The sequence below is a fragment of the Felis catus genome, chromosome E2 (genome assembly GCF_018350175.1).
Source record: "Felis catus isolate Fca126 chromosome E2, F.catus_Fca126_mat1.0, whole genome shotgun sequence".
NCBI classification, from domain to species: domain Eukaryota; kingdom Metazoa; phylum Chordata; class Mammalia; order Carnivora; family Felidae; genus Felis; species Felis catus.
Window position 1 is genome coordinate 61,239,301 of NC_058382.1, and position 21,407 is coordinate 61,260,707.

The following is a 21,407-nucleotide window of genomic DNA, read 5'->3' on the forward strand; positions in this document are numbered from 1 at the left end:
TCACGGTTCATGGGTTCAAGCCCCTCGTCAGGCTCTGTGCCGCCAGCTCGGAGCCTGGAGCCCGCTTCAGATCCTGTGTTCTCCCTCTCTCTCTGCCCCTCCCCCGCTCATGCTCAATCTTTCCCTCAAAAGTAAGCAAACAAAAAAATTAAGAAAACGCATAGTAAAAAATGTCAAGACAATGACTTTTAGTTATTGGGGTTCATTTAATTTCTTCAGGAGGCTCTCATCAAACGGGCCATGCAAAACGCGCCCGCCCAGGGCATGGACCCACCCGACAGCAGTAAGTGACACAGTGCGCAGTCAGCATTCTGCCCTTTAACTAGCAGATATCCTATTAGAGAAAGCTCACCCACCACGCTTACCATGTGAGGGATGAAGGGCCTTACACGGGGCAGTGGACGGATCAAAACACTGATTTTGGCAACAAATGCAGATTATGCTCTGAACCAGCATTTACTGACACTCTCTAATTACGTTATTTCATTGATAATGGGCTCGTTGCCCGTATGCAAAATAACTGTGCTACACTGGATAAAACATAACCTTACTGTATCAAATGTACTTAAAAACCCAAGGCACACACAGCTTCTAGAAAAATACTCTCAAATACAAACAGCAGAGCTCAGCTCTGTCCGTGGAAAGTTCTGCTTGTCACCGTATCAACACTGTAATTACAGAGAACATGACAGCCTCCAGTCGTAAGCAGCCCATCTGGTTTAGAGAGATGAACGGCGGTGCCGTGTGATTAGCGTGGCTGGTCTGCAGCGGGTCTAGAACATCTGACAGGCCCCAGCGAGGAAGACAGCTGACACAAAGTTAGAACTGCAAATGAGGAACTTGAGACTATGTGACACCTTTCAAAACAAACTTCTGGTAAATTCTATGTATATTTTGCTACAACTTAAAACAATATTGAGGAAAAAAAGCCTCTGAAAGTTTCAAAGTTGGATCAAGTTTAGCAATATCTTGAGGGAGCTTTTTAACTAAGTCAGGAGGCACGCACAAAGGACACAGAAAAATGTCAAAGCTACTTGGTCTTTGTCTCCTCCCAGCCCATTCAGGAGGGCCAGCCTATCGACCGACCGGGATCCAGCTCGGGATCCAGCCCGGAGCACCAACTACACAGAGGACAGCAGCTGAATGGAGGGCGGGGGAGGCAACTCCGAGATAAGGATCCGATTCAAGGGTCACAATCAAAGTTGAGCAAGATGTTTTTCCTTTTTTCTTTTTTTAACTGCAGTTTCAAAGGAATATCAGAAGACTTGTGCAATCAGTCTCCAAAGACACAACACAGAGCAGGTCTTCCGGGACAACATTTCGGATGAGAAATCAAGGTCTCCAAATGAACGGAACACACGTCTGGGGGTCTCTGATTTGCAACTATTCAAGCTATGCCATTGACCGGGTTTGCAGGAACCAAAATAGCAACTGTTTCAACTGCACTGTTTCCACCAGCAATATCCTGTTACACAGCTTTGCTGAGCGCCGCTCCTCACTCCGCCACAGGCACCAAAATATTCTAAGGTTTGCAACTCAACAACTGTGCGCACTTTCACTCCTTAGCTTAAAAGGAATGTTGAGCATACTGCTCAAATCACTTGAAAAACTGCCACCTTACAAGAAAGCCTGAAATTCGATTTTTCCACCGGGAAATCTGCAAAACCATCCTGTTCTTGCAAAGGGATAAAAAACTTCCTATAACCTGTAGAAACCAGGAAACCTAGGCATGCCGCATCTCAACTGCCGGAGAGAAAATGGTTTTCAAAGCACAGGGCCAGCTTAGGCCAGCTTAATCTTTCAAAGCCTCTTCCAAAAACCCTTGGACGCCGAGATACAGGCTAGCTTTCCAAAAGAACAGCAGAAGCAGTAAAACCTTGATGAGGCACCAGGAAAAGAGCAGACCTCAAGAAAAACGAAGAGTTCTTCACCCCCATCCACAAACGGCAAAGATACAAAATTTAACAGCACAATCCCTCTTTGAGAGAAGACTGAATCCATGTGGCATGGCCAGCCACACACACACACACACACACACACACACACACACACACTCGCTCACTCACTCACACACACACACACACACTCACTCACTCACTCGCAGCTACCGCCCTGCCAGGGGATGATGAAATGAGGAACGGAAATTAACATTTCAGGCAACGTCTCACATTGTTCCTTGAGGCCAAGGACTGCTGTTGCAGCCGCCACCGCCACCGCTTCCCTCCCACCCGCCCCCCAGTCCCGCCTACCCTCCCCCCAGACGACACCCCCGCGCCGCTGCCCCGCATTCCTGCCCCTCCGCGGGCCTACGCGCGCCTCCTGCACCCCCGGCGCCCCCACTCTCCCTTCACGACTCCCGTCCGCCCGCCCCCTCCGGCTCGGAGCCCGAGAACCGCCTGCTCCCATTTCAAAACAGTGATAATAATAGGGACGCTGGGAATAACAACTACAACCGACACTGCGAACGCACCCCTCCCTCGGGTCAGAGGTCGGCGCACCCGCTCCCCAGGTGCCCGGGGCCCCCGTAGGCCCCTCACGGCCGCCCCGAGCCCTCCCAAGTCCCCCAGGCGCACTCTCAACCCCTCACGGCTGCCCAGCCCCCCCCCCGCCCCCCGCCAGGCCCACCTGGAGCCCCCGTCGGCCCCGCGCGGCTGCCCAGAGCCCCCGCAGGCCCTCACGGCTGTCTGGGCCCCCAGGCCCACCCAGAGCCGCCGTCAGTTCCTTCACGGCTGCCCCTGGCCCCGCAGGCCCACCCAGAACCCCACCCGGAGCCCCTCACGGCGGCCCCGGGGCCTCCAGGCCCACCCGGAGCCCCTCACGGCTGCCCGGGCCTCCCAGGCCCACCCGCAGCCCAGCGTCGGCCCTCCACGGCTGCCCGGGCGCCCCCCCCCGCTTCCGGCCCCCCAGGGGCCCCCCGTCAGCCCCTCACGGCTGCTCGGGCCCCCCGGAGCCCCAAGTCGGCCCCTCGGGCCCCCCGGCGCCTGCCGCGCTGCTCCGCCAAGAGAGGAGGCCTGCAGGCCTCGAGGCGGCCCCACGCCCGGGCGCCCGCCCCGACCCCCGGCCCGGCCCGCGGCGGCTCTCACCGGCTCCCGGCTGCACGGCTCCGCGGGGCTCAGCGGCGGCGCGCGGGCGAGGCCATGCAGCCCCAGCCCGTCCCCCGGCCCGAGCGGGAAGGCGGCGGCGGCGGCGGCGGGCTCCGAGCGCCGGCGAAGCGGCGAGGCCGGCGGGAGGCGAGCCCGCCCCTCGGGCGCGGCCAGGCTCGGGCGGCGCCGCGGCGGCGCGGGCGCTCACTGAGGGGACGTCGGGCCGCGCGCTCGGCGGCGGCGCCTCCCCGCCTGGGGCCCTCGCTCCATCGCGCTCCGGCTCGGCGGCCTCTGGCTCCCGGACCCGGCGGCGGCTGCGGCGGGCGCCGGCCGCATGAGACGCCGCCGCCCATTGGCCCGCCGTATCCGCCTCCGCCATTGGCCCGCTGCGGCCGGGCACAGGACTGCGCACGTCACGGCGTCGGGGAGGAAGTGCGCCGGCGGGCGTGAAGGGGCGGCAGCGAGAGGGACCGCTTCGGTGACAGGCCTGGGGCGGGACCAGAGGACGTTCCGGGACGGATTGGTCAAAGTCGTGCGTCCGGGCGCACGGCACGTTGGGAAGCGAGCAGCTGGATTGGCTGCTTGCCTCGCAGAGGGGGCGGGCCTTTTGTTCCCGGACGCGACGATTGGTCTTTCCAAATGCCGGAAGCGACGAGGGGAACGGTCGAAAGCCGGGATCCAGCGTCCACGGAGCGGGGAGATGAGGTTATCGGCGGCGGCGCTGGGCCTCAGCCCGGCAGCCTCGGCCCCTGATCCGAGTCCCCCCGCCCGCGCGGCTTGAGGAGACCAGGCGGCGCGCGCTGGTGCGGGCGGACCGCGGCCGTCGCGCCCCTGCCCTGTGGTTAAGTGGAGGCGCGCGCGGTGCTCCGCGTGCGGCGGGTGCGGACAGCAAGGACCGCGCCCGCCTCGCAGGGCCACCGGGAGGACTGCGCGAGGAGTGTGCGCGGCCCTTGGCCGGGACTCGGCACGTAGGAAACTGGTCCCTCCGCAGCGGCTGCCTTCCAGGCTCCGATTTCCCCGCTCCCAGCCAGTAACTTCCCTGGGTGAGCGGGGCGCCGTGGGCTGTCGAGCACCCGCGGGATGATGACCCAGGGTCCCGGTGGACACCTCATTGTAAGGATTCCCTGGGAACACTGATAAACTTGGGACTCCGGACCTCACGCCCACTTGCGTAAATCTAGATGGAGGGAAGGAGGAATTAGGACTTTCTATGTTGGTCTCTGATAATACTCATCCTTGGGAAATTTTCAAAATCACTGACCTTAGCCAATCCAATACTCTCTAGAGGGAATTTGCCTTGGAAATACTCTGACAAGGTAAAAGCAAAGAATTTTAACAGAAACAGAACTTGTAAGTAAAAACTACAGTAGAGAAAAGAAATGCAGAGTAAAGTGAAAGAAGCCATTTAGTGCATTTATTCAGAGAGGTTTATTGCCATGGGCCAAACACTGTATCAAGCCCTGGAAAGTCGACGGGAACAGAGCAGGTGGAGTCTCTACCAGCTGGGATTTAGCGTCAGGCCGGGAAAACGTGTTTATCAAACAGCCACACAGTATGCACTTTGAGAAAGACGTACAAGGAGTTATGAAAGAATGTTGAGTGAAAACCAGGTCTAGTCTGGGGGAGTGGCTTGCAAAAGATTTCCATAAGGTGTTACACTCGAACTGCTGCTGTCAGAAGTCTGAGGAAGAGCTGAGTAGATGGGAGAATATTCTAGGTCTGCTGTCCAATAGGATAGCTTCTAGCCACATAGGACTGTTAAGTACTGGAGATGTGAGTCCAAACTGACATGTACTGTGAATATAAAATACACACCAGATTTCAGACTTAGCATGAAGAAGAATGTAAAATATCTCAAAAAAATGTTTTTATTACACATGGAAGTGATAGTACTTTGGATAATGGCATTAAATAAAATATAGCTTTGAAACTAATTTTATCCTTTTTTTTCCCCTAATCATTGCTACCAGGAAATTTTGTTTTTATTACTAAGAAATGTTACTTTGTATAAGCAGGCTCCACACCCAACATGGGCCTCGAACTCTCGACCCGGAGATCAAGAGTTGGATGCTCTACCAACTGAGCCAGCCAGGCACCCCAACTGCTAGGAAATTTTTTTTTTTTAATTTTTTTTCAACATTTATTTTTTGGGGGACAGAGAGAGACAGAGCATGAACGGGGGAGGGGCAGAGAGAGAGGGAGACACAGAATCGGAAACAGGCTCCAGGCTCTGAGCCATCAGCCCAGAGCCCTACGCGGGGCTCGAACCCACGGACCGCGAGATCGTGACCTGGCTGAAGTCGGACGCCTAACCGACTGCGCCACCCAGGCGCCCCCCAACTGCTAGGAAATTTTAAATGCCATCCTGGCTGCATTCAGTTTCGTGGGCAAAGGAGCAAGCTAACTGGTGCCCTTAAGTTGGAGAGGGTTGCGGTGGCCCAAGGGGCCATATTCACGTATTTAAGGCTTATAAGCGCCCGGTGTGTTTTCAGCACTGTTGTAAGACCTCCGTGAAATACAGGGCAGTGGGGGCAGAGGAGGCATGCTGTTTAATATAAGTTAGTAGGTGAAGAACTCAGATAAGATCATCTTTGAGGAGGACCCCGGGGGTGAAGCAAGGCGTGATTTGGAGAAAATCACCCCAGATGGGGCAGGAAGGAGCCCCACAAGCACAGAGTAAAGCCCGGGCAAACAAGATGAGGAAGATGTCTGAGCAAGGGTCCCACTCGGAGTTGGGAAATCACCCTAAGCCACTGCAGGGTCGCAGGACCACGAGCCGTGGCCTGACCTACTGTTGAAGGATCACTCGAGACGACGAGAGCACAGAGAAGGTGGGGCGAGGCAGCAGTGCCATTGTGCCCGCGAGTCTGGGATGTGTTTTGAAGACAGTTGGCAGGACTTGTGGGTTGTAAGAGAGAAGGGTCTGGGCTGAAGTCACCACCGGATGGCAGGGCTCCAGGGGGGATAGAGCTTTGGGCTGAAAAACTGGGAGTTTACTTTTACATAGTTAAGTGCAAGATGCTTGGGTCTCCATGTGGGTGATGGGTTGGGGGGGGGGGGGCAACCACAGAAAGCAGAGAGGTAGCTAGGCACAGGTGAGGCCTCGCAGGCACACAAATGATTTTTTTTTTTTAAGTTTATTTTTGAGAGAGAGAGGGAGACACAGGAACAGAAGCAGGCTCCAGGTCCCAGCTGTCAGCGCAGAGCCCGATTTGGGGCTCAAACTCACAAACCCAGAGATCGTGACCTGAGCCAAAGTCAGATGCTTAACTGACTGAGCCCCCCAGGTGCCCTGGCACACAAATGATTTTTTTAGCCTGCAAGCAGCACCTGCCAGAGAAGGGCTTTAATCAGGAAGCACAGGGACAGAGTCCTGTTCTAAAACACCGCTTTTGAAACAGTGTGAAGGTTGAGACCATGATGAGAGGCCAGGTGGGAAGCTGTTGCAATAGTTCCAGAGAAAAGAGAAACAGGAAGGGGGGTGGCGAAGCGGTGAGGACGGCAGAGTAGGAGAGCCGGGGCCAGGTGGAGATAGCATGGCTGAGGCTGGGGGGCTTGACGGGGGCTACCAAAGAGCCAGCATTGCCACACCTTCCATTTTTTTCCATGGAAACCAGAAACCAAATTTTTATAGGACAGTTCAGTAAAAACAATTTGCCAAACATGTGGGCCAAACAAAACAAATTAGATCTACAAATTCCTCCTCTGGATCCCCACAGGCTAGTTCTCCGCAGGGTAGTATCCTCCCCACAGGCTTTCCTGGCAAGCCTGTTTGCTTTAATGCAGTTACCTGGACCCACCGGGAGATTCAGGTTCAAGAAACCAAGACCCTGCCCAAAGCATTTATGTTGCAGTATGTCTCGGTTCCTCAGGAGCCAAAAGAAGAAATTATTGATTAAACATAAGCCAAATGTGGCTTCGGAAAAATCCAGTGCCCTGGTGATGCTTGACGCCCTCCCAGAGAAGAAATGATGTGACCTTTTACTCCTAAGCCAAGCTGCTTGAAGTGACTCTCCACCCTCCGCAGGACACCACCTGCCCCCCCACCATGTGGACCCGGAGAGTGATGGTGCACGGGTGAGGGTCTTCTTACCCTTGCAAAACTGCCGGAGGCTGCTGCTGAAAGGGAGGCGGCCCAGCCACCTTGTTTTCTGTCTGCTTCCTCTTCTACACAAGTGGCAGAAGTGGCCAGAGCAGGCCCACATTCTGACCCCTTCCCTTCTGCCTGTTACCCCAAGGCCAAGCCAGCCCCGCCTCAGCCCTGTGGTCAACCCCAGCTCTCCAGCATTCTTCACATTAGAATTTGGAACCACAACGAATTATCACATGCTTTGCTTCCACCGTAGCTCGTGACGCACGGCCCTCCCAAACCTCAGAGGAAGGACTGACTGCTGTGTGTGGCAAGAGTCAGATGTTCCTGGGACCCCTGGCCCCAGGACCACCGAGGCCACCCCGTCATTTTTAAAACTTTGGACCCAGTATCTTTTCTGTAGCCTACCGGTTTTTATGTCATTTTAAAATCGATATGAAGTATTCTTCTCTTCAATTTCTCACAAATCCAACTAGAAAGGTTGAGAGTAAAAATAAGTCTTCCTAAGACTTCTTTTCCTAGTGAGGGTGTCATAATATTGCATAATGTGTTTTATGTAATGAACGTCAGCTTGCAGAAAGCACGGAGCTTACTCAGCTGGGAGATGAATTGTGTACTCATTCAACAAATGCGTGGGTGCCTGCCGTGTGCTGGACAGCATTACAGCAGAGGCAGAACACAAATCTCTCAAACACTTTCATGGCCCAGATGGGGATTGAAAGACGGTCTTGTGGCTCTGCAGCTGGCATAAAACATTCCAGAAGCTTGGGTGGGTGGCCATGGTCAGGAAGTGATGTGACACCCATCTGCAGCCCCTCTCTGGGGTTTGTGAAGGAGCCATGGAGGCTTTGTCCTATGCAATCCCTGGAAACCAGCCCCTGTGGTACAGCTGAGCCCTACTGGTAAGGTGGTTGGGACGCCAGCCCTGGGGGGACCACAGTGCTCAGTGTCCGGAATGGTCCATTCACATCCTTTCGCTAATGCTGAATTCAGGGATGATTTAATAACAAATTCCCCAAACTGTCCCTGGGTACTTCAAGATATCTTTAGCTGAAGAGGAACTCACAAAAGATAATCTTGAATCTAATCTGAGTCCCCTTTTTATTTTTTTAGTAATCTCTACACCCAACGTGGAGCTCGAACTCATGACCCTGAGATCAACAATTACATGCTCTTCTGACTGAGCCAGCCAGGCACCCTCAAGTTCCCTTTTTAAGCGCATAAAATTCACATATCTTTGATAAAGAATAACCCTAATGACATTGGAATTGCCATGATTGAGACCAGGGGTTCACCAACTGTGGTTCAGGGACCCCTGGAGGCCGCCCAAGACCTTTCTGGGGGTCAGCAAAAGTCTGGCAGTCTGGAGGGCATGGCTGCAGGCTGTCAGCAAAGGCAGCTATTCTCAAGAAGGCAATCCAGAGCCCTGGCGTCTGGAAGATTGAGTTGAATGTCACCAGACTGGAAGGTGTACCAGTTAACAAGGGAAGGAGGGAGAGAGGAGTGGTCCCACTGAGTCTGGGGAGAGGGTGAAAGGCTGTGTGCCAAGATAGAGAAGTACCAGGCCTCAGCAGTTTGGAGCTAGCAGATGGCCACTGGAGCTGTCCTGCAGGTCACGTATGTACCAGCCTGGTGGTGAGAAGCAGAAACCTTTGGAGATGAGCTTGCTGGAGGGGACGTCCAGGCCCAGGCGGCAGAAGCCCGGAGGATGTCAGTCACTCAGCACTTTCCTGGAGCAGGCAGCCTGGGAATGCTCACCCCTCCCTGCTTCACCAGCCTGCTCAGAGACAGAGACTGCGCTTTATGGGTACACGTATCTTTCAAAACAATTATACGGCACTGGGGACAGCAGAGATGCTCAGTATTAAAGGAATTATTCAATGTTGTCCCTGAAACCCAGCTTTACTTTGCAACTTTAAAAAGTATTCAGAAAATAAAAGGACAGAAATGCTACCAGAAAAGAAAGAAAAGAAATGCTACAGGGCCGCTGCTGTGTTTCAGTGTTGAATACTGTGTCCCCTTCCAGTGACCCTGTGGGTGGCACCCACACTGTCCAGCAAGGCTGGCTTCTTGGCACCTGCTAACCACAGAGCTCCCAGGCGAATGTTTGAGTCCCTCCCTTCTGCCTGGAGACAGGTTACGCCCATAGTCTATGGGCTCTGGGTCACTTTGTTTATTCTGCTCAAGAAACTGTAACCTTGGGGCACCTGGGGGGCTTGGTTAAGCATCCGGCTCTTGGTTTTGGCTCAGGTCATGATCTCAGAGGTTGTGGGTTAGAGCCCCACATTGTGCTCTGTGCTGACAGCATAGAGCCTGCTTGGGATTCTCTCTCTTCCTCTCTCTCTTTGCCCCTACCCTGCTCACTCACTCTCTCTCAAAATAGATAAACTTTTAAAAAGGATATTTAAAAAAGAATAATAATAGTAAAAATAATAGAGTCCCTTTCTCTGTGAAGTCGGCCCCGGCCACCCCATCTCACGCTTTGTCTCTGCGACCACTTACAATCTCACGGACCGTGTGCTTTGCTGACGTGGCTGACTTTTGTTTCTCACTAGAACAGAAGCTCAGTGAGGACAAGCATCTGTCCACTGCTGTGTCCCTAGCGCCTAGGTCGTGGCCACAGAGTAAGTACCTGTTAAGGGAAATTTCATTTTATCCCACAAAAATCTATTTTTTTCTCCAGGTTGTTTCATTTTCTGCGACTGCTTTGAGGGCCTCTCACCAATCCCCCAAAAGTCACCACCTGCCCCTTTCGCCCTCCCTCCCCTTCCCCATCTTTCCTTTAGAACCCGTAACAGCTCTGGGGAAGGGGGAGGGCTCTTTCCCCTACCCCTCTGTATCTCTCCTCCTTTCTTTTGGCCTGGTTTTGTCCCTTATCTTTTTGTTCTGCTCTACAGAACACGCGGGAATGAGCCAGCAGTCTCTGAGAACCAGGCGTTAGAAGGTCTCAGTGAACAAAGGCAAGGTTTTCCTTAGCGGGAGGCACACAAGGGAGAGACGTCTGGGAACACTGGCCTGTCGCTGTGTCTCTCCCTGTTACACTGCGGCTGTCCGAGTTCAGTGTGCCTCACGGCAACTTCTACGGAAGTAGGTCCACCGTTCATTTGCTGAAAAGCCATGATGGCCATAGACCTCTAGGATCTAGCAAGCTGGTGAACACTCAGTGCCTTAATGGAAGGGCACAGAGACCTAGGACCGTCCTTGTTCAGGGGAAGAGCATGCTCTGTCCAACCCCGCGAAAAGGAGTCGCTCGGCTGCCTGCTGCTGACTGTGGGTCAGGGAGCGGAGACACGGCGGACCTGGTCACTGGCTACATCCTAGACCAGCAAGCAGAGGACCCTGTTGGCTACAGGGCACATTCAACTGCAAGCGGTCTGGGGGACCCTGGGCCTCTGGCTAGTGACGACTCCCCAGTAGCTAGTGAACCTGGACAGGCAAACCCCAACTTGGACCAACAACACCCCAAAAACCCAACATAAACTTGCATCTAAAGAAACGGGGCGGCTCGTGATGAGGAGACGAGGCGGGGGGTCCCACCCGCAGTGACTGGATCTAGGGGCGCAAACCAGGTTGCCCCACGCCTCACCTGCAGCCTTTGCTCCTTTACACGTGGGCCTCCTGGCTTTCTCCACAGGGTGGGAGAGGGGGGAGTGGCCTGCTCGGTCCATCCTCTCCATGACCCCAAAGGCAGTCCCTTCATCTTCAAACAGGAGCTCTAAGGAAGGACGCCATTGGCTGGCTTTGCATTCCTGAACCAATCGTCGCGCGGATTAATGCAGCCCTAGGAAGGGCTGGGGTCGCGTGACCAGGGGATCAGGATCGGAGGGGTGGATGTTGCTGAACAGACGTGAACAACAGACAGCTTCTGTAATCATCACTGTGGTCCGCGGGCTCTCAGGAGACCCTCGGTGATGCCCACCCCCTGGAATTCACACCCTGGGGCCGTCCCTGCCACACGCTCCACGTGGCGAAGAGCTCAGGTCTCCTGCCAACAGCCAGGTGAGGGCACCCCCTGGAGAGCCACCCTCCAGCACCAGGAAAGCTTCTCCTGGACCGCACCCTTGGGTAAGAGCCAAAACTACTTTCTCAACCACACCCGGACGCCCAATCCTCAGAAAACCGTGTGACACAATGAACACTGTTCTAACTTGCCAAGTGTCAGGCTGATTTGTTCCATAGCAACGGACGGCCGATCGAAGCAACACAGCAAGCTAAGTTAATACATTCAGTAAGTGCTGTCCAGAGCTATGAGGGGTAGCAGTCCGCAGAGAGGGCGTGGACCCTGCCCTTTCCAGGTGTCCCCCGAGACACTGGTCCAGAATCTCACACCCAGCAGTCTAGTGAAACACGGAGCATACGTGGCTCTTTAGTCACACACAAATTTCTATACAGGTTGTTTGCGAGTAGAAATGGACTTTTTATCCCTTTAAGAACAAAATCTGTGATTACAAAATCTCATACATATGGTGACTAAAACCCAGCTAACAAGCGATATGAGAAGACGTCACTTCGTAAGAAAGATCTTTAGTTCAGAAACAAAACCTCCCAAAATTCAAAGAAATGAACGAGTTTATTCAAATGCTCCACAAGGAAGTATATCTTATAGAAGACGTCCTAATATTGGCCAAATACCTCGTTGTAGAACAGGCCACTCAGAGCTCTGTGACTCAGCCTCGGCAGCAGGAACTCAGCAGAGTGACTCTGGGAGCAGTGCTTGCACCGTGCAACCGTCCCAGGGCCTCAGAGGCCAGGGCAAGTGTGGAAGCACCTGTTCTAAGAAAAGAGAAACAGCTTACTTTACTTGCTGCCAAGCTGCCCAATTTAGGAAGAAGCAAATAATTGCTCTGAAAGGAGAAAGGAAGCCTAGATATTAAAACCAAAAACAGCCCAAAAGATCAATTTCTGTCTTGACTGCTAACGTGTCATTCCTGTTTTACAGACAAGGAGGACAGATGGGGAGCAGCTTGCCTGAAGCAGGAACTTGAGAGCCCAGGACCCCCACCAGCCAAGGAACAGCTGCAGGGGTGGGAGCAGCAGAGGTCCTCTCTGCTCCTTCCTTCCACATCCCCCACCAAGGGTCGCCTAGCTCACAAACACACCTGGTGTCGGAGTGGCAATGCAGGAATCTAGGACATGGGACTGCAACCCGTTCACCGTGAGGTTGCCTCTGCCAGTTAAGGGAAGCCGCGTCCTGATGGACACTGAGTGCACAGAGCCGAGGAAGGACAGTTGAGTAAACAGAGGTTAAGAGGGGGGGCACCTGGGAGCTCAGTCGGTTGAGCATCCGAGTCTCAGGTCATGGTCTCGTGGTTCGTGGGTTTGAGCCCCACGAGCCTGCTTGAGATTTTGTCTCCCTTTCTCTCTCGGCCCCTCCCCTGCTTGCTTTCTCAAAAATAAATGAATAAACATTTTGAATAAATGAATCGATAATCTGTTCTTCCAGAATCTCATTTGCTATGACATCCCAGGAATAACTCCCAGATACGAATGACTTCCGGCTTCATGAGCTGTTTTCACGTACTTTTATTGTATTTTATCTTTATGACGAGACTGTGGGAACCCCAAGGCTGCTATTAGCCTCACTCTGTAGATAATTATTATCCCCATTTTAATGATGAGAAAATTCAGGCTCTGACAAGGTAGTAACTTGCTCAACGTCATAGGATGAGGACAGAAGCCAGCGTTGTTTCCACAGAGGTTGGCCCCTTGCCACTACTCGGTATTGCTTCCCACTGACTTGTCAGTCAACAGAGACCACAATAACAATTTCTCTTCAAGCAGTATTAGCGGGATCCTAGCTTATACTCTTCCTAAACACATTCCTAAACACATACACATCCTAAACACATGTTAGAGGCTTTGGGTGATGAGGGAACAGGGATGGGAGGGGGGCTTGGTCGCTTCCTGTCAGGGCACATTGCACAGCTTTGATAGGGTGCAAGAAACCACTCTCTCGGAAGTTCGGTTCCGGTCACAGGACTGGTCTGGGCACAGTGAGGGCAGGACGCAGTGAGCCGGAAGGCAGAAAGTGGGTGGGACAATTTAACCAGCAAAGAAAAAAACAGTGGAGGGAAGGCTGGGGAGGAAGGATTGACGGTGAAGGACCAGGGTAGGAGGACATAAAAAACAAAAGGAAAGGCAATTAGTTCAGTTGTGTGAATCACAGGCAGCCCTGGGCCGAGGGGCTGCTCCCTCCACGAACCAGCCACGAACAAGAATCTCTACAGAGGCACCAGTTGCTGGGGAGCTGAGCACCCATAATCCAGACACTGAATTTTAAAAATGTCCCCAAAGGTGCCTGGAGGGGCCAATCGGTTAAACGTCTGACTCCTGACTCTTGACTTCAGCTCAGATCAAGATCTCACCCTTCGTGGAATCAAGCCCAGGGTCAGGTTCCAAGCGGACAGCAGGGAGCCTGCTAGGGATTCTCTCCCTCTCTGCCCCTCCTCTGCTCCCATGCATGCACCAGCGCTCTCTCAAAATAAATAATCACTTAAAAGGTCCCAAAGTTTTCAGCAGTGAGGGAGGGGAAGGATATACAAATCATGCTACTTTTGTAATACACAAGGAACAATGGTGGGGAGCAGCGCAGCCCCAGAAACCAGTCCGACCAGCTCTGAGGCTCTGCACTATCACTCCTTAGCTGTGACCTTGGATGGGATTTAATGTGTTTGAGTCTGTTGCCTCATCTGTAAAGTAGATATTAAAAGTACTTCAGAGTTGTGAATATTAAGAGCATCTGATAGCGAGCCAGGCACCAGTTAGTACTAAGACTGCCTGCAGGAATTTCCAGAATACAGAAAGAAAAGCACATGGAGAGCCTGGGTGGCTCAGCCTGTTAAGCATCGGACTTCGACTCTGGTCAGGATCTCTCCGCTGCTGAGTATGAACCCCGCAGAGGACTCTGTGCTGACATCTGAGAGCCTGGAGCCTGGAGCCTCCTGCTTCAGAGTCTGTGTCTCCCCTCTCTCTCTCTGCCCCTCCCCCACTCATGCTCGCTCGCGCGCTCGCTCTCTCAAAATTAAACATAAAATTTTTTTTAAGCAAAAAAGAAACACGTTACCATAACCCTACCTCTGTAAGACATCCACCTAGTTTTTGGTTTTTCTACTCAACAAGCTTTTCAGCTCTGAGCAGTCAGCAGCGTCAAAGCTAAGCACTAAAGCCCTGGGCCTCACGCAGGCTGGGAAAGAGGAGGAAAGATGCAGACAGCGGCGGCCAGGGGCCGGGTCTGCCTGGGCCAGCGACGAACCAAAAGGCCCCTCCCTCCTGTCTCGGGCTGGGGACGACTTCCAGAAGTCTTCGTGCCCTCCGCAGAAAATAACTAGTTAAGGTGGCTATCTGTCCGAAATTAAACGTCCTCAGGACGAGGCTCCTGCCTGCGCAAGGGCGCCCGGCCACCCTCCCTGCTCTGACCGCGAGCCCCGCGGGCCCCTTTCAACTGCCCGGCGGCGCGCTGCCGCCTGACCCCCGGAGACCCGCGGACGGACCAGGGTCCGGTTCCGGTCCCGGGAGGGGGAGTTCGGGGTCCGAGTCCGGGTCTCGTGGGGTCTGGGGGTTGGGGTCCGAATCCCAGTCCCGGGAGCGGGTTGAGTCCGAGTCCGTGTACCGGTCCCGGGTGACGGTCCAGTCTTTTGGGCGCGTCTCCCTCCTTGCTCCGCCCGGGAAAAGGACGGCCGCCCCAGCAGCGGCGCCCCTGGCCGGCGTGGCTGCAGGATGCAGCCCGGCGCAGAGTCACGGCACTCTTCCTCCAGGGCTCTATGCGCGGTGCCCCGCACAGGCTGCCACCTAATAAACCGCTAGGTTACGCCAGTCCGGTCGGGGTTGCGGCGGGGCGTGGGGGGCACAGAGCCTTGGCAGCCCCCACCGCGCAGGCGCTCCCGGGTAGCCCGACTGCGCAGGCGCCGCTTCCGCGCCAACATGGCGGCCGTGTTGCTGCTGCTGCGTGCCCTCCGTCGGGGCCCGACTGCGGGGCCCGGGCGACTGCGGGGCTCCTGCTCGGGCTGGAGCCCAGGCCTCACCACCGAAGGCGGGAGGAGGTGCCAGCACTTCGTCTACAGGCCTCCGATCCGACTCGCGGGCGCCGGAGGCCAAGCCAAGCAGGTAACCGCCGACCCCAGGCTGGGACCCTGCCCCCTTCCTGAATCTGGGCCGGGCCTCTCCCGCCCCGCCTCCGCCCCGGCTGGGTCCCTCCCCCTTCCCCTGATCCCCCTCCCCAGCCCCGGCCAGGCCCCTCCCCCTCCCCCATAGGCCTCCCCCACTCTCCCCGCGCCGCCGCCGGCCCCTGAGCCCGAGCGGTGCCTTCCAGTCCAGTGATGCGGGGTGGTACGGAAGGGCCGGGGCAGCCTTGGAGAGACTCCGCACAGGCTCCAGCTTGGATTTTTCCAGCCCTTATTTCCTGTATTGATATTTTCTGCCTGTTTGCCTGAATTCCTGGCATCTTAAAATTGAATCCAGGGGCGCCTGGCTGGCTCAGTCGGTGGAGCGTGAGACTCTTGATCTCCAGGTTGAGTTCGAGCCCTACATTGGGTGTAGACATTACTTAAAAATCTTTTTTTTTTTTTAATTATTTATTTTTGAGGAAGAGAGAGAGAGAGAGAGAGAGAGAGAGACAGTATGAGCGGGGGAGGGGCAGAGAGACAGGGAGGCACAGAATCCGAAGCAGGCTCCAGGCTCCAAGCTGTCAGCACAGAGCCCGACCTGGGGGGCTCGAACTGATGAACTATGAGATCATGACCTGAGCCAAAGTCGGACGCTTAACCAACCGAGTCACTCAGGCACCCCTAAAAATAAAATCTTAAAAAAAAATAGATAAATGTGGGGCTCCTGGGTGTCTCAGTCGGTTGAACATCCGACTTCGGCTCAGGTCATGATCTCGCGGCCTGTGAGTTCGAGCCCCACATCGGGCTCTGTGCTGACAGCTCGGAGCCTGGAGCCTCCTTCCGATTCTTTGTCTCCCTCTCTCTGCCCCTCCCCCACCCATGCTCGCGCTCTCTCTCTCTCTCTCTCTCTCTCTGTCAAAAATAAATAAACATTTAAAAGAATGTTTAAAAAAATAGATAAATAAATTGAATCTACTAAAAGTTTCACTGATTTTAGCGGAGAACAATTTCACAATTGGCTCATTTGGATCTGATCTCCTGAGGATTAGTTCCAAATAGTACTTGGCGTTCGGTTCGAAGTGGGCTGAGGTTTTGTGAGCCAAACACCACGTGATTGTATTTGACTTTTGTCTTGTAGCTTAACGTGTTAGGAACTCAAAATCACGGAGCATTCTCTGGCCAAGACTGTTTAGGCTCTGCTCAGGTTAACTCTTCATCCAGAAAACAAAGACCCTAAGTCCTGGTGCCTTTATGGCTGATTTTTTTTTACGCAGTCTTAGGAGCTCAGCCTTGACATCCTAGGTCATAATTTATTGTTGTTATTATATTTTATCATAACTTGAGGACCAGTTTGAATTATAATTCTCTTCTTTTCTAGCTTACTGGCTGTCCTTCTTTAACCTGAGGGCAACTGTAGACGTATGACCTTTTTTTCCTGCCTTTTAGTTCCGTTGAAAAGGAAGTTCGTGCTTTATTATCATCAGTCTGAACCTGTGCTCATTTTATGAAAATAACTGATGTAGTCAGGTCACACAGTGTGAAATCTCAGCAGGTTACCTCGCCAGTGGCTGTAATAGTAGTAAAACTAAAGTAACCTGGTTTAAGCAAACTGTTTGGGTCTGACTTTCAAGAATGACAATTTTTGTTTTGTTTTGTTTGCTGTATCTTTCACACTGATGTTAGTCATTTGTTGGGTCCAGTCCACGTTGCGTGGCCACCTCTTCTATGCCTGCTGCGTCTCACCCAACCAAGAATGTTAGTTTTAGTTAAATGGGACAATAACTCGATAGACTAGGAATTTGCCTCTTGTTGCTAACGGGAGGTTACATGTTATGTGCTTGTTACCAGAAAGCATTGAGCAAGGTGTTACTTTTCTTGATAGCAGCGGGACAGGGATGAACTGAGGGAGACATCAAAAGCAGATGAAGAAACTGCCAACAAAGAGAAAAAGTTAAGTTGGATCATTGACCTTAACATAAACGTATTCAAGTGGGAAAATGCTCACCCTGAGAGCAGAGCTTTGGAAAGACAGGCCAGTGAGCTGCTGTAGAGCCAGAAACGCTCTGCGTGGAACTGCTGTCTGGAGATGTCAGGATCAAGGGCCCTGGGCTCTCACAGCTGCCGTGTGTGTGTGTGTGTGTGTGTGTGTGTGTGTGTGTGTGTGTGTGTCTGTGTCTCTGTGTGCTTTTCCAGACTGTGATCCTTGGGTACAGAGTGGTAGCCAGCGCTCCCTGCCTGCCCCTCAGTATTTCTTGCGCTCACTCACATCACGCTTGACGTTTTGATGTTACATTAAAACTCTGAAATGATGCTCAGGCCATTCATGTTTCAGGGCCATGTAAGCACAATAAATGAGCATTGGAGTTGTCAGGAAAGGTCTGGCACAAGGAATCAGTCACACTGCGGTGGTGTGGTGTGGAATGGGTGACCGTCCTCTGTGTTTTCCTTTCCAGAACTTGCAGTCGTGGCTGCTGACCCCTACCTGTGACAGGTTCCGGGGACTGTTGCTGAAACAGCATCTCATCCAGGATCCAGTCAGACTCTGGAAACTCTTAGGTGTGTATCTTCTGAAATAGAGAATTGATAGGCAAATCCTGTGACATTTGTAAATAAGTTAGGATATCGTTGCTAGTCTGACATCGGCAGAGAAACAAAATCACTGAGATGACTTTTGGCTTTTTTTTAATTAAAAAAAAATTTTTATTTACTTTTTATTTGTTTTTATTTTTTATGTTTTTAATGTTGATTTATTTTTTTAAAAGTTTTTTTTAATGTTTATTTATTTTTGAGACAGAGACAGAGGGAGACAGAGCACGAGTGGGGGAGGGGCAGAGAGAGAGGGAGACACAGAATCGGAAGCAGGCTCCAGGCTCGGAGCTGTCAGCACGGGGCCTGACGCGGGGCTTGAACTCATGAACTGCAAGATCATGACCTGAGCTGAAGTCGGATGCTTAACTGACTGAGCCACCTAGACACCCCGTTTGGCCTCTAATTATTATTGTTGTTGTTGTTGTTTTACTCACTTGCTTATTTTGAGAGAGAGGCGGGTAGAAGGGGCAGAGAGAGAGAAGGGGAGAGAGAAACAAGCAGGTTCTGAGCCATCTACACAGAGCCCAACGTGGGGCTTGACCTCACCACCCTGAGATCATGACCTGAGCCCAAATCGAGAGTTGGTTGCTTAACTGACTGACCCACCCAGGCGCCCCCTGGCTTCTATTTATTGTGAGCCCCTAGATGTTCTAAAGAGCAGTTTACAAAAGAGAAGATTGGCTAAGGCCTAATTGCTTCCTTGAGTGGACTTTTTTAAAATTCTCGTGCATAGCAATGATTGGGCTGCTTGAAAGGATTTTCGTGTTCTCTAGCAGCTGCAAGAACAGTTAGTAAGGCTCTTCAAAGTGTATGTTTTATATGAAGAAGGTAACTAAAAACAGCCCACAAATAACTTATTCTTAAAATAGTTTGCTTGTTTAATGAGATACTGTGACATCTTCAAGCAAGATCTTAGGTCAGAGGCCTTAGGATCTTCAGGATTGACACCTGGGACTTTATTCCCCGCTCCATCCAGTTGGAAAGGGCAAAAGTGAAACCTCCCAACTCCTAAAATACATGAAATGGCCTGGTTCCCCCGTGTGCTCGGGGAGGGCCACTTGGCAGCAGCTGTTTCCGCATTTAAATCTACACACGTCCCCAGGGACACACGCCTCGCCCTCCAGACAGCCTGACCTTCTTCAGAGGGCCATCAGGGTAGTCTTACTGGCAGTTCTGTGAGCGTTGTGAAGAAAGATCCAGCTCAGTCATGGCTGTGAGACTCTCTTTCCCCTCCTTTTAAACAGCAGTGGAATTAGCGGACAAGGCCGAGCCTCTGGTGTGATGAGTATTGTGTCCCAGTGGTGGCTGCCGGGAGGCTGCTGCACACGTCACAGCCAGTGTGGCTCGTGTGCTCAGGTTCATTAAAGTGGCTGTGTGTGTGTGGAAGAGGCCATCCTCCAGCAGACTTCCGACGTTTCCTCAGTTTACATGCACGACTAAGTTTTCTTCCCTGGCTTGCTAACGGCAGTGACGAGACATTCCATAAGTTGAAGTGGCTTTAAATGCCATAAGTAGCAGCTGCCGTACTAAAAATGAGGACCCAACAGCGCTCAATCTCAGCATGTAGGTTTCGGGTGGCTTCTGTTTGGGTTTGGTTATTGGAGAACATACTCTTCTCCCGAGTGCTCCCCCGTAGTGGCAGACCTTGCTAAACGCTGTCCCTGTTCCTTACAGGTGGCACTTACTATTTTAACACGTCCAGGATGAAGCAGAAGACTAAGGACAATGGTAAATCCAAGGCGAGGACCCCTGAAGATGACGAAGGTACATCTATGTGACGTTCGTAAATAATGGCTGCCTCGGTTGTCTTCACATGTGTGTTCTGCTCTCTGCAGCAGGAAGTTGGTCTCAGAAGTAGAGGGAGCCCAGGCACCTCTGTCTCTCTTACCCTGAGCACACCTACCCCCAACCTTTGATGTGATCACTGGGTCTTCTCTTCTCCTGTAGAGACAGGCTTCCATCCACACCTGTGTCCCTTGTCATGTCCAGAATGTCCGTAGGCAGGCAGGATTACTGTCCTCTGCATAGAAATGGTGACTCTCAGGTCTGCCCTGAACTCAGGAGTTCCAGGGTGGGGAGGAAGGCACCAGGACACCTTGGTGAACCCACCCCCCACACCCCTGCTGAAGTGTGGCCTTGAGAAGCAGTCTCCCCGCCAGAGGAGAGGTTGGGACAGCGTATGGCCTCAAGGAGGTGGCAGAACACATAACAACACTCCCGTGTGAGTGACCTCTTTGCCTGTTAGCCCTGCCCCAGCCCCAGTTCACAGCGACCTCACGTGTAAACCTTGAGTCTCACCTCCTATGGAATTAGGACTCTGATCGGGCGAAGGGGTGAGGGAAATTAAAAGGTCAGTTTGAATTGACCTCTAAGGTAGAAGCTGGCTGCTTAGAGGTAATGACAGTGGAAACCACTAACCCATAAGAATGACTGGAGTGTACCCAGCACTGCACTACATGATTTCTACATCTTCACAATTAATTCTCTCCTCATTCCCCGTTATCGTTCCCTTTTTATCCCTGAGGACATCGGGTGTCTGTCCTGTGCGGAGTCTGGGGAAGGACACACAGGTAGAGAAGTGGGTGTCTTGTCAAAGACCTTCCTCGTACTAAGATGCTGATTTTGTTTTGCTTGTTTTATTATTATTTTTTAAAGTAGTCTCTATGCCCAATGTGGGGCTCAAACTCACAAACCCCAAGATCGAGAGCCGCAGCTGTTCCGACTAAGCCAGCCGGGGGCCCCCATCTCCAAGCTCGTGAGAGATGGGTCTTAACTCCCGGAAGCCACCCGTGTGGTCATTGGCTGGGTTCCGTGGAGACATTTCTTAGATATTTCTGGTTTCAAGCTCTGCACTGATCTCACTGCCGCCTTCGCAGGGCATCCACTTTGGCAGTGGCTCGTTTCTTTCACCCAGAGAGCTCCCCGGGAGCTCAGCTCTTCCCCAGCAGGCTTCTGAACTCGAACACACGCGCGTTTCCCACTGTGGGCTGCTACGTTCGTGTGCGTCCTTCACCCCACAGGGACTCCGCGTTGAAAGGTTTTCAGGGGTGGGGGATGAGGGTTTCGCTTGTCAGGAAATCTGCAGGATTTTGAAACACAAATACTGGCGAGGCTGATATTGGCAGCTATTAAAATTTTTTTCTTCCCAAAAATTAACGTGTTGGTCCAGTAATAGGTAGGTAGCTCAGTGGAACAAAATAGAAAATCCAGTAGCAGAGCCTGGTTTATGTAAGAATTAGGGCGTAACTAGAGTGGCATTTCGTGCAGTCGCAGGAAGGATGGATTGTGTCAGAAATGGTTTGGAACAGTTGCTTCGTGACTTGGAGAGAGACGAAATCACACGTACCAAAATAAATCCTGGATGGATTAAATCATTAAATCTAAACAGCAAAACCATAAAAGAATTAGGGGGAAATGTGGCAGAATATGGACACGGGAAAGGCCTTCCTAAATTAAGAAAGAGGTGACAAGGTAGCCAGGGTTTCCTGTAGAGAAACGGGTGCGGGCCTTGTGTGCGCCGCCGTCCCGTTCCTCGTGCTCGGT

The 21,407-nt window shown here is 52.7% G+C and overlaps 3 protein-coding genes and 2 long non-coding RNA genes across 25 annotated transcripts in view; 3 read left to right on the top strand and 2 right to left on the bottom strand.

Moving 5' to 3' along the window:
- The window catches only part of ANKRD11 (ankyrin repeat domain 11), a 178,631-nt gene extending 175,218 nt beyond the window's left edge, over nucleotides 1-3,413 (bottom strand). For 13 of the 18 annotated variants that reach the window (XM_045046560.1, XM_045046561.1, XM_023245509.2 and 10 more), the window contains exon 1: nucleotides 3,084-3,412. The gene's annotated coding sequence lies outside the window, so the exon portion shown is untranslated. Of the gene's footprint in view, nucleotides 1-3,083 lie in introns of all 18 variants that reach the window. The other 5 variants (XM_023245520.2, XM_023245519.2, XM_045046566.1 and 2 more) reach the window with 2 other exon arrangements.
- On the top strand, nucleotides 241-3,533 carry LOC111558010 (basic salivary proline-rich protein 2-like). The gene is made up of 2 exons (XM_023245129.1): nucleotides 241-283; nucleotides 2,620-3,533. The coding sequence occupies exons 1-2, from the start codon at nucleotides 241-243 to the stop codon at nucleotides 3,531-3,533; spliced, it is 957 nt and encodes a 318-aa protein (XP_023100897.1).
- Nucleotides 3,533-12,249, top strand: LOC123382335. Of its 2 annotated transcripts, XR_006590561.1 has the most exons (5): nucleotides 3,533-4,196; nucleotides 8,287-8,980; nucleotides 9,729-9,797; nucleotides 10,071-11,238; nucleotides 12,113-12,249. It is a non-coding gene; the product is annotated as an uncharacterized LOC123382335 (long non-coding RNA). The 2 variants fall into 2 exon arrangements; XR_006590560.1 differs by lacking the exon at nucleotides 8,287-8,980 and having other exon boundaries at nucleotides 3,535-4,196.
- LOC109495012 lies at nucleotides 4,471-12,115 on the bottom strand. Its single transcript, XR_006590562.1, has 2 exons — nucleotides 11,806-12,115; nucleotides 4,471-4,877 (listed from the first exon to the last, which is right to left on the bottom strand). It is a non-coding gene; the product is annotated as an uncharacterized LOC109495012 (long non-coding RNA).
- Nucleotides 12,250-14,944: 2,695 nt separating the features above from the next.
- SPG7 (SPG7 matrix AAA peptidase subunit, paraplegin) overlaps nucleotides 14,945-21,407 on the top strand; it is a 32,077-nt gene continuing 25,614 nt past the window's right edge. For all 3 annotated transcript variants that reach the window (XM_011290291.4, XM_045046569.1, XM_045046570.1), the window contains exons 1-3: nucleotides 14,945-15,276; nucleotides 17,729-17,831; nucleotides 19,539-19,628. In XM_011290291.4, the coding sequence (XP_011288593.1) occupies nucleotides 15,094-15,276; nucleotides 17,729-17,831; nucleotides 19,539-19,628 (376 nt within the window). In that variant the 5' untranslated portion in view covers nucleotides 14,945-15,093. The remainder of the gene's footprint in view (nucleotides 15,277-17,728; nucleotides 17,832-19,538; nucleotides 19,629-21,407) is intronic.